This window comes from Spodoptera frugiperda, chromosome 7 (genome assembly GCF_023101765.2).
Source record: "Spodoptera frugiperda isolate SF20-4 chromosome 7, AGI-APGP_CSIRO_Sfru_2.0, whole genome shotgun sequence".
NCBI classification, from domain to species: Eukaryota; Metazoa; Arthropoda; class Insecta; order Lepidoptera; family Noctuidae; genus Spodoptera; species Spodoptera frugiperda.
In genome coordinates, this window is record NC_064218.1 from 3367902 (window position 1) to 3380483 (window position 12582).

General features: G+C 38.5%; 1 protein-coding gene across 1 annotated transcript in view; it reads right to left on the reverse strand.

Annotated features, from left to right (window-relative positions):
- Positions 1-1706: 1706 nt before the first annotated feature.
- Positions 1707-12582, reverse strand: part of LOC118265942 (sodium channel protein 60E) — a 197599-nt gene continuing 186723 nt past the window's right edge. Inside the window, 14 exon segments of the mRNA XM_050694994.1 lie at positions 1707-2138; positions 3308-3416; positions 3842-4064; positions 4205-4564; positions 5011-5178; positions 5180-5281; positions 5368-5570; positions 5668-5861; positions 6067-6355; positions 6428-6724; positions 6804-7079; positions 7151-7466; positions 7922-8039; positions 8127-8225. Coding sequence (XP_050550951.1) covers positions 1894-2138; positions 3308-3416; positions 3842-4064; positions 4205-4564; positions 5011-5178; positions 5180-5281; positions 5368-5570; positions 5668-5861; positions 6067-6355; positions 6428-6724; positions 6804-7079; positions 7151-7466; positions 7922-8039; positions 8127-8225 — 2999 coding nt within the window. The 3' untranslated portion in view covers positions 1707-1893.

The window sequence follows — 12582 nt, forward strand, 5'->3', positions numbered from 1 at the left end:
TTTGTAGCAACTAGAGTCAAAAGACTGGCATAATGTGTGCTTTTTCGTGGATAACACATATTATGTTACTGTAATTTAAAACTGTAGGACTTAGATTTTTTTTATATTTTTCTGATAACATTTGGAACCTTGCCGATCATCTGGTGCCTGTTGGACGTCGACTTCAGGGACACCCTGTATATATTTTGTTTTTATTAATTAATCTAGGTAATTTGCTTTCATGGTGTTATTGTTTCTAAAAGTCTTTTCCAACATTCTGAATTCTTACTGGCTCAAATGTCTATGTTCTATCTATTAACACATGTTTTATTATGTCTAGAGATATCATATAAATTAGGAAGTACTCGTATGTAGGGGTTTTCTCAATATTACAGTAAATATTATGTCAAGCATATTTTCCCTTAAATAATATGGCAACATACTTATACATAATACATAACAATATGCCGTCCATTTTAATGGTCATAAAACTAATAATTTGCAAAAATGTTTTCTTAATTTCTAATAATTTTCAACAATAATATGGCATGTGAACTGTATTCATTAATTCAGAAGCCTAAACTACTCTGTTGATGTCTTTACAACCACTTTTTGCAGTCTGTACATAAAATAAGCATAATACATAACAATATAACGTTCAAATATAGTTGTTTGGGTTCGTGTAAAGCTTTTGATCATGTCAATCAGTATACAGAAATATTTAGATATTGCAATTTATATTACAATTTCATTTTCGACACATAAGAAAGTAAATCACAACAGAATTAATATTTCATTCTCTTAAACCGGCGATAGTAATGTTAAAATAGCGCGGTTGTAACAGTGTTCCTCAGGGTAGTGTTTTAGGCCCACTTTTTTGTGTCGTATTTTTTTACTGATACAATATTATTGAAATTAATTCGGTTATATTTTGCTTATCTTTTGTACAGACTGGCTTAATAGGCTTCTTTACAATTCTATTGACACGGTGACATCAGTCATTCTCCTCATATACAACACTATTTACAATAACACAATATAAACATGACACACTTGGTCTCAAATAGCGAACTACTTAAATCATAATATTAATTTTAATAAAACAAACTGCTGTCTTACCGAACTCTGGTTCGTAGAAGGTGGAAAAGGCAACATCTACAGTAAAATCGAACTCTACGTCTCTTAAAGTTAAGATAATTTGATTAATACGTATTTTAATGATTTAAAAAATATCACAAAATTGTTTGAAGTAATTATTTCAAAGTAGTAAACCTTAATAACATGCTATGCTTAGATTTTTAATTAGTTTTGGCATAGACTTCCGATTTCTATGTATTATTATTGTGATTATACGTATTTTTCTAGGCACATTTTTGGTTCTCTACGTCTATAATTGAATAAGGTAATTGTTATGAATCTGTTTAAATCCTAGCTTTCTACGATCCAGAGATATCGGATTCAGCAACATTACTCTATTAAAGCGTCTAAAAACGAATGTTACCTACCGGCGTGTAATGCAACTTGCGTGGCGCGTCCGAGCGCAGTCAGTATCGTAAAGCTTTATTGAATTCGACGAGATACTAATGAAAACTTTATTGTAACGACTCTGGAAGTTTCAGGTTATTACTGTATTAACTATTTATTAATTATTAATTGTTGAGATAAATGGGCGCATTTCAAGTTCTACCCGTAAATAACAAAGTTACATCTCTCGTGTCTAAAGTTTACTAGGTTTAGGGAAACGAGGTCATCTATCTCAACGTATCCACCATAATGACATCCGCGAGCGGGGCTAATTAAAATTTAAAAATCACAATTTTCGCCGGAACACTGCCGGATGGAAAGTCAATCGGGGCCGTTCGATGGGGGAACGTCCGGGGGAGGAGCTCGGGGCTCGAGCTCGGGAGTCGGAGATCAGCTGGGGCGCTCGTCCGACTCTCGGTGCACCAGCACACGCACCAGTGTAGGCGGGGGCGCGGGGGGCGCGGTCGGGGTGAGTGGCGCGGGGGGCGCGGTCGTGGCCACCGGGGCCGCGTCAGGGGACGCCTCCGTCACAAGGATGCTGACCTCGCTGTTGGCGTGCGGCGACGGAGTGCGCGCGCGCGCCGGCGGTGTCACGCGACGCATGGAGCTGCGCCGCGAGCTCAGCCGAAGGGAACCTGTGCACACAACACTACTTAGTACCAACACATCTAAAAACTAAACATCCTATCGTTGATCTGATGTGTCTTCGCTTGTAGTGCCTGATTGCAGTGGTAAAGCAATCTATGTATCTAATTCTAAACTTGACCTAAATTCAAACAGAGCAGATGTTAAACTGACGTAAAATTGGTCATCTTTTAATCAATTTGGTACGTGATTACAAATTGTACCTGAATTTGTAAATCTGCACGGTGTGAAAGAAGAAAAATACAAGTTAGGACTTATGCTTAGCCGTGTCAGGCCTGGTTTAAATAGCCATCTAACAATGATGATGACTGAGAGTTTATTTTTGTGTCCTATAGTGAAATCAGTGCGACCCAAGGTGTGTCACCATTGCCATATAGACATGAGACTTTAAAATAATAACAGTTTTGTACTTACGGACTCCTGAGAAGCATTAAAAGTGAAGGAAAAATTGTAAAGGGAACAAACTACTGAGACTTACACACTACAATGTCCATGCCAACATTCACTTACATATAAATAGCTACAGAAGCGACAACTCTGGGGTACCTACTACTAAAGCATGCAAAGCTCACACTCTATCCTTGTTACTTTAAAACGGGCATTGTTCTTAGGTATGCTTGTTAGACACGCCATCTAAAAACTGAGAAATAAGGTGTAATGTAAACTCATTTCCATGTTTATGTTTATTTTTATGACTTTATTTTAAAAGTCAATATTAATGTTTCAATTATTCGTTTTTAATTTTGTTATCAAATGAATTTAATTGTTACCTAAGAATGTAACGACCGAGTGGTTGGCTTTGGCTATGTCTTGACAAGACAAACATTACTTCCAAAGGACAGGCACACAAGACAAATGGAAAACAAACAATTACTTAAAAATGACTAAATAATTTAAACATAAGAACACTTTCCGAGTCTTTACTAAAGGAGGAGAGTAAGAAAAATGTAAGACTTGTGACTAACCACTCAGTGCTAGCCAAGTCTTTGTTGAGCATCGCATTGTGGCGGGAACTGCAGTCATTATTTGTAATTAGGTACACGCGGTACATGTTCCCGCAACACAACGCGGTGCTCAGCCAGGACAGAGGGTAATCGAATGCATCTATCTCTAAACCTACTGAGGAAGAGACACGGAAAGCAAAACATTACATATGAACCTGCTCGTTTCGGGCCGGTCTCTTCGTCCATGGCGTCCTGATGCCGCAGGAAGATTGGCAATCCGTAGGCCGAGCGCCTTCGAGGCGGCGCTGACTCAGAACCACTCGGCTGTACCACGACAAATATTACTAGCTTTAAAAATAGAGAAGAGAACCGCCATATCTGCACTGGCACCACCGTCTCACTCACCGGTCACAACATTATGTATGGCGTACATAATTACTGAAAGCACTATAAAAGTGGCGAAGAGAAGCTGTAGAGAGATATCGTTGACTATTTTTGGAAGAAAATATGCTTAACTACCTAGTTACAGACAGATTTAAGTAATAAGAGATAAAATAAATTCAACAAATGACTAATCCAATTTACCTAGTTACTCTAGAATAATCTGTAAAACGATTGTCTACACAGGCATATAACTTTTTGTATCCCTAATTCAATGTTATTTTTATAAAATAAATGTGGATGCCCAATTGTGTAAGATTGACTGTTGTACAGTTTGGTTATAGTTGTGTTAGATGGTCGGTACTGACTTGTTCCCCGGGCGCGGCCCCCGGCAGCAGTAGCAGCGGCAGGTTGAGCCAGGCGCCGCCCAACTCGCTGATGTCGGACGCGTCGGACGCTCGCGACGACTTGCGACTAGACGCGTGCGAACCGCGCCGCACGTGCAGCAGAGCACTCAGCCGCCCGCCCCAACCCCCGCCAGGTGACCACTTTGTACTCTCTTCTTCTTGTGAGGGGCTGCGATTTTTTCGTCTGGAATTTTAAAATAAGCGCCATTAGCTTCTTCTCGAAAATACTACTTAAATATTTAAACAATAAAATGAGACAATTTGGCACTGCTGTGTGACAAAAGTATTATGATGTGAGCTACTTAAGTCATAAGATCAACTTACTTTACGTAATCTCTCCACGCCCGTTGGATAGTCCGGGCTGCCTTGTCCTCTCTCTTCCATATCCTCGTCGAGGAAACGATTTCCAGCTCTTTCCTCGTAGGGAACTGCTTCTTGAACTTGATATCCATCTGTTCTTGAAGCTGCCTGAACGTATCAGTCTCTTCGACATGCCCCAATACATGCTTAACAAGGGCATGGAGTATATCTAAACAGTGAATCTTATTGCCTTTAGCTATCGGCAGATTAAAACTGACTAAAGCCACTGTATTAGGTTTTGAGATGCCTAGCGGAGGGTCTAAGGAAGCTATAAAGTCTGATAGTTGAGCGAAACTTATGAATTGAGTTGCGTGCGGGTCGTATCTGGAAAGGAAAACATTTATTTTAGCTATCGTGCGAAAGTCGTTAATAAAATAAATACATATATCTTGTTAGTCCAATTACAGTGGATTCGGAACGTAAGTAGCTAGAATAGAATAACACAAGAGCAATTATTGTATTCTCTATCTACGGATTATGCGGTTAATGCCAAGCAATAATTGTTTGAGTAACTTTTAATGTGTTTAACTGAAGCTCAGGGGATCAAGACAGATTGCAAGATTTACGAGCTTCTCTTTACGACGTCATTTGTGTTTAAAGTATCCGTTCGGAACTGTCGTAATTGTAAATAGCTCTAATAACTCTAAGTGGTGCCTATTGGTTACAAACAGGTTAATTGTAAGTGGGTAGCCAAGATTTATTGAGCGAAGTTTACGACGCGTCGTCAGGTGGTTAGGCCACGAAGATTTTGGTTTAGTTAATAGACTTACTTTGACCACCGTATATAGAACATCTCCAGATCATCTTCAACGATTCCAATCTCTTCCTCTTGATGCGCCTGATTGAAATTCTCGAGGATGATGGCGATGTACATGTTGATGACGATCATGTAACTGATGATGATAAACGAAGTGAAGTACGTGATGGCTAGGAGCGGCTCCACAGTTGCCATTCTGGCCGGGATGTTCGCCTAACTCGCATTCAGGGGGCTGAATCATAAGTGATTCTAACACGTCGTTCCAGCCGGCTGATGTCATTAAACTGGAAAGTGGAGAGATGGGACAAGTTATTAAAATGAAGAAGAAATCAATGACTTAAGGAGATGAGAATCATTTTAACCAACTTACCGAAAAAGCAACTGCATACTTCTCCCGAATGTTTGAAAGTTGACGATGTCGTTGAGCGCCCCTTGCTCCTTGACGTGCCCGAAGACGGACATGCCGATGATGGCGTATATGAAGGTGATGAGAGCTAGTAACGCGCCGATGTTGAATAGCGCGGGCAGCGATACTACTAGCGCGAACAGTAGTTTTCTAATGCCCTTAGCGGCCTGGAAAATTTGGACGAAGATAGATAAAATAACTTGCCATATGACAATTAAAATATTTGGTGTAAAAAATGTGTGCTTGATGCAAGGAGGTACTAACTTTAATCAGTCTTAAAATTCTCCCTATCCTGAACACTCGGACGACTCGCAGCAAGGTTGGCGAGATCGGAAGGTCGATCATGATGTCCTCCATCAAGATGCCCAGGATCGACGCCAGCACCAGCAGGAAATCGAACACGTTCCATGGTACCGTGAAGTAGTGATACCGAAGACCTACTATTTTTACTATCGCTTCTGTAAAGTTTACACATCAGATAAGAGGCATGAGATCTAGGAAGAAGATATGATAGTAACAGTGCTAACCCTTTTTTAAATGGGTAATTATTTTTGTATCGTTGGAACACTAAACTTAACAGATTTGCTGAATGTGGTGATTAAGTGTTTGAAGTTTTATAAAAGGGATTTAGCACTGTTTAGAATATGAAAAAAAGTGTCATACCTAAACCAAACACAGTCGTGAAAAACGCATTACTAACTTCTAATATAAAGAAAACGGAATGCGGTTGATCATAATGTTCTATGCCCATAGTGAGCATATTAAGGAATATTAAAACGAAAATGGCGATCTCAAATCTTCTAGAATTCGAGAGATCGTAGAACATCGCTAAGAACTGATTCCTTGGCCTCTTTATTACTTTCTGGGGCTTTTTTCTACCAAGTTTCTTCATTGCTGTATAGTAATGCTTCTGACTCTCGGTAAGGAACATTTCTAAAACTCCGCCTTCGTACTGAAATTAAATTTTTGGCATTAGCACTCGATACAACCGGTGTGTTAGACAATGTTTAGTATACCTACTTACCTTCTTCTTGAGCATATTAAAGTTATCTATAATTACTCCTATGAACAGATTAAGGGTGAAGAATGAACCGCAAACGATGAATATGACAAAATAAATATAAGCGTAGATGTTAGCTTCTCTCGCTGGTTGCAGATCAACTCCTCGTGCGTCGACAGCATCGGCCATCACTTCCATCCAACCTTCGAACGTGGCCACTTGAAATAATGCCAAGTAGGCGATCCCCACGTGGTCGAATGATATCTTCGAATTGATCCAAGTGAAATTATTGTAATAACACTCCCATTTATCGTTCACTATCTGAAATCGGACGAACAACTTTAAAACCTGTATAGAAAAAAACATATAGGTATCATTTATTGTGACTATATTCACTTGCCTCTAACGGTAGTAATTCGCCTTCATCATCAACGCACTTATAAAATTTTCCACCAAAAAACTGAACACCCATGATAGAAAATATTAACCAGAACACTAAACACACTAACAATACGTTGAAGATACTGGGTATCGCATACATTAACGCGTTCACCACGATACGCATCCCCTGCCATCGCGATATTGCTCGCAATGGCCTCAACGCACGTAAAGTTCTTAACGACCTTAACACTTTTAAGTTTTCGTTTTCTTCTATTAACAAACTGAATACTGAAACCTGAAAGCGATATACAAGCATTAAAAAGAAGTTCAAAGCGAAGTATTACATTTGAAAGGAATAATACTCACAAATACTATAGTAAAATCTAATAGAGTCCAGAAACTGGTGAAATATCTGAAGAACCCCAACGCGATCCACTTGAGAAACATCTCGATGATGAAGATCATACAGAACCCCAAGTTGGTCCAGTACAGAATTTTCTTCAACGGCTTGTTTTTCTCGAGGTGAATGTCTTCGAAGCAGAGCGTGATGCTTGATGCAAAGATGAGCACCAAAACGAACCACTCGAAGGCTGGAGTGTCTACATACCGCAGGATATAGGTCCGGAGAAACATCCAACGCTGACCCAAGTTGGTTTCAATACATGCATCCCAACAAGTACTCCTAAAAGGACAGCGTTTTTGCATTCATTCGGATCACAAGCATCTACTATAACCCTCTACCTACCTAGGCTTCTGGTAAATACGTACGGAGAGTTGACATTCTAATTCCCATCCCTGGAACCTTTTTTATTGTTTCCTTGGTTCCGAATTTTATGGGGTTAGTAGGATTAATGTGGGAAAGCAATGGTCATAGCGATAAAGTTAGATGTAGATACATTACTTGATGATAGTTACATTACCAACTGGATGCAATATTAGGTTTTTAGAAGTGCAAAAGGTTTCAATAGATACATTACAAAACTCGTAAAGGGCATGATCAAGATCAATGTCAAAAGGAAGAAGAGATTATTAGAAAAATTGGTTAATTATAAGACCTGACTAACTACCAAACTCCTAATATAGAAATGGAAGCGAATATGGCAATGAGCATCGAGACATTCTTGAATGAATACATACGCATCGTAACATTGGCGAGGGAAACAATTTTCGGGTACTTTCGGCTCTTTCTGTTTCCCAAATCCGGGGAAGTTTCCCATCGCATCAATATATTGACCCTGTGAGTTTTTTCTCCCACCTACGGTTAATTCATCTACATATGAGACTAAAGTTTGCCACGGACGCTTCATGTCTTCTTCATTGCTTCCTTTGACTGGTTCCTTACTTAAGTTGTTCGATGGCGGTAGTTCCCTGGGTTGCCGCTTCGGTTTTTCTGGCGTTGTCCTACTCGACAATTGGGCCATTTCATAATGTTCGTTCTCATCTAGAATTATATTAATCAAAGAGTTACTATTTTAAAATTCTGAAATATTGATTAAAAGCCTTGTTTTCTTATAGTAAATCTTACCTCTCGAATCAGATGGCTGCGTGTGATAACCAGAAGATACTTGGTTCAATAACCTTTGTACAGCAACTTGTTCTGTGGGCGATGTGTCTTCAAGATTTTCCTTAGAATCTTCCCTAATGCTAGTGATTTTATGTTCGGCCGCCAAGTCACGCACGTCTTTTAAAGTTTCTTGACTGCCGTGGTTAAAGTTGTTGGTAGCTTGGTAAAGATGTGGGTACGCGAAGTCGGAACCCACTGATATTGGCCTGAAATATTTTACTTTACTTAGATAACTTGCTTGACTTGTGGAACGAGTTGGACATGTCGTTTTACTTCTACTTTGTATAACTAACTTTTAAGAGAGTCGACAAAGCGTGTTATGTTCCAAATGTTTGCTCATTTCAGTAGTTCAATATTAACTTTTGTCTTCAGAAAGTCTTACAAGTAGAGTTAAATTAGTTAGTTATAAGTTTTGTAAGTGAGTTTACAGGATTAATTATATCATACGTACCTATTTAATGCTTCTTGATAACTATGACTATAAATATTGTCGTGTGGGAACAGGATGGTCTCCTGTATGGATGCTGAGAACCTCTGCTCGCTCGGTATCGACGCCTTCTTCTCCTTTATAGCGCGTTGTTGTGTCATAAATTCGTTAACTAGCTCTTCTAACTTAGATTTTTTGTCAGTCTCTTTACTTCTCGATATAAGGAAACCTTTTTTCTTACTATAGAACGTATTCTATCGAAACTTTTAGCTAATTTTGAATCTTCACCAACTTCCTGAAAGTTGATAATGGGTTTAGTAAGTGATTGTTTTAAGCTTTCCTTGTGTTCAAGTAAATAAGGTTTATTTTTGTGTACATTCTGTGAAGGTGTTATCTTGCAAATATCGGCTGTGTGGGTTGTTATTGTACCCATGCGTCGTACAGACGCCGTACTAATGAAGAATGGATAATGGCGCCGTCAGACGCCTACGCTACACGCCCGCGTAAACGGCACATAGATACGATCTTTAGGTATTGTGAAAGAGGTTCTAAAATAGATAGGTCTGCGTTATTGGGAAAATACGATGAATATTTGATTTTAAAATATAGTGTGTTTACTTTACAAACATTTCATTTATCATTAAGTTTACACTTATAATATAAAGTGCTGCATAATTTTAAGGTTTTGCTGCTATGTGTGGGGCAACCAATACGCTACGGTGTGTCTCTAGTATATTCAAATACCAAATTTTACTTTTTTAAATCATTACTGACCTCCTTCTTATTCTTAAGTTCCTCACTATTGAAGCTGTTGAGCAGCAAGGCAAGGAAGAGGTTGAGCACCATAAAGTTGCCCATAACGAGTGCGGGCAAGAATATGAAGAAGCAACTCTCTGCCCCTGTCTCCTGCTCCGCGCGCATACAGTCCCACAGAGGCTCGATCCACTCGCCGCAAAGTATCCGGAATATCATCATGAACGAGTGGAAGAAGTCGTTGAAGTTCCACCTTCAGTCGTCGATGAGTCAGGGTTGTTGGTTAATAACATTGAGACAGAAAACGAAACAAATAAAAATATGGAACACACAATTACATGCGATGGAAATTTAGGGAAATCAACGAGAACATTTCTATTACTACACATAAGAGAATCAATCAAATAAAACAACACGTAGTTACAAGAATAACTTTGAGAGTAAAACTTTGAACATGTGCCAACATTTGTGATAGTTTACCTGGGTACAGGATCCGGGTCGAACTTATCCGGCGTGTAGGACTTGGAGAATAGCTGCATACCGATCACAGCAAATATGTATATAACTATCACTAACACGAACGTCAAATTACCAAGAGCACCGATTGTCGATATTATAATACTCAATAACACTTTCATTGTAGTCCATGATTGAGCTAATTTTAACACTCGTAACTGTGAAAGAATTACAGGGCAATTAGACTCACATTTTATTTGATAAAATGTACTTAAGTAGTGGAACTTACCAAACGAAGACCTCGCAATACAGATAGGCCATCGACGAGCTCGAATATTAGATCTAGAAGGCTTGCTGAGACTATAATCAAGTCGAATATGTTCCAGCCACACGCAAAGAAGTCTTTACTCATCGCCATCACTTTCATTATACATTCCAATGTAAATATCGACGTGAACACCTGAAAGGTCATTTGTTGTTTTAAAAGAGTTATTTAGTTGTCAAAAATCTAATAAAAAATGTGATAGACTTAGGTGAGATATACAAATTTTGAGTTTTTATCTACATAACAGATAGCAATTTTAAGTAAAAGTTTGATTAGGTACCTTATTTCCTATATCTAAGGCCGATCTAACGTTCTCACTCATCCCATGATGCTCCAGTGCAAGGAACAGTGTGTTAAGGACAATACAAGTTGTAATGAACAACTCAAACAAAGGATCCTTCACAATCCCATACAAACAGTTCTGGAACTGCAGCCAACCTTCATAGTCTATACAGCAAGACACGCAACATTCACAGTTTCTATCCACGAGCTCATCTGCCAGAAATACCAACGTAATTAGAACAATACACAAACATTGACAACAACATCAAACAAATTTCACACAAATACGTCACGAACAGAAGAAAGAAAGAGTCGGAAGTAATAGATCAATTAAAACAAGCGAAAGCATAGTGAAGCAAATTCAAGTAACTTCAATGCAAAGCCTTCGTTTTAAAAATTAATCTATAACTTTAAAAAAAAATATTACACAAATCATCATGCATTGTAAGCGAAGTTGTTCTAAGAAAATATGCAGGAAAATTGCATTAATATGCAAGGAAAACCAGCATGGTAGTACGAAAAATTTTGATTTGCCAATTTGTGTACAAACGGTGCGGTTACCGGTACAGTGGTTACACTGAAAGTCCGACAAAACACTGACATGAATTTAGATGTTTCCAAATACGAATCGCATAAAAGTTATGCACAAGTGTTCAAAGTATTTGTAAAAGTAATTTCATGTAATGTGGATCGACTTGAATGCGATTCTGGAGCTATGACAAGACGACAGCTAGTCAATCGCAGTCACCCTGCAGTCTTCCTGTGGGGAACAGGGGTGGACTGGGGGGTAGAAGCGTTTGCGTCTGTGTTTACTAACCTGTGAAGTAAGTGCAATTTTGCTCGTAATTGCCCATATGAGTTTTGTGCGTGGCTGCCAATAAACTGAGCTCATTAATTTTCGTCGTCTCCGCTTGCGGGAGGTCGGGCGCGCGCTTGTATGGCCAGTCCGCCCCTGACGATATTAATGAGGGTAGAAGCGAGATTGCAACCGTGTCGTATTAAAATGCCCAATGAAGTGTACCTCATTGAGAAGTGAAGCTACTGGTGAATGTAACCAATCATAGAAAACAAATATTCTATCTCTTAAATGAATGACAAAATTAAAATGAATCGAAATCGGAGAAATAGAATAGTTATTTCTATGAAATATTAGCAGTACCTAAAACTGTTTTAATTGCATAATGTAATTGCAGTATCTACAACTTTGGTAGCTTTTACGAAAGCAAATTGAAATACTTGATATATCACAGACAAAATTTATTCGCGAAGCTACCAAAGAATATTGATGTGAAACCGTTTCATAAGGAATTTGTGTTGCAGAGAGTATTCATTCATACAAGTTCTTTATCAAACGGTCCACGTATTCGAAGATTGTTCAAAAATCAAAGTGGAACCTTACATAATGCTTCTGAAATCCAAAGAAAATATCATCTGTTGCAAATGAGAGTTGAAACAGAGTGAATAGTTAGAATTTTTAGAAGAAAAAGTATTTAAAGACAAACTACCTAATAATTTAGAAACGTTAATTAAAATTAACCTGTACAATGTAATTCCAATTGAGAAAAGTAGAAAATTGCATAGAACGCAAGCATTCAAAGGTTGAATAGTCGAAATAATGGTCTCCTAAGTGACATAATTTGGACAAGAATTATTGAATATCATGCAGAATTATAGCCAATAAAACTTACGTCCGTAATCTAAATCTACAAAATTAATTTGGCAAGTTAATTGATTCCAATGATTGTACCGAACCCCTATAAAATGCATTCGTTGTCATAGTATTGTTAGCCCTTCGTGTTTGCAAAGCGTTCATTCGGATACATAGTGGCAGCATCGTTTAGTTTCAGTGTTATTTGTCTCGTGCTTTTCAGTGTTGAAGCCGTGCCAATAAATTGGATTAGGTTGTGTAGTGCCATCAAACTGCAATATTTATTTGATTGCCTTCCAATCCCTCAATCGCGGCCCACGTGCTACTTCCCGAACCTTATTCA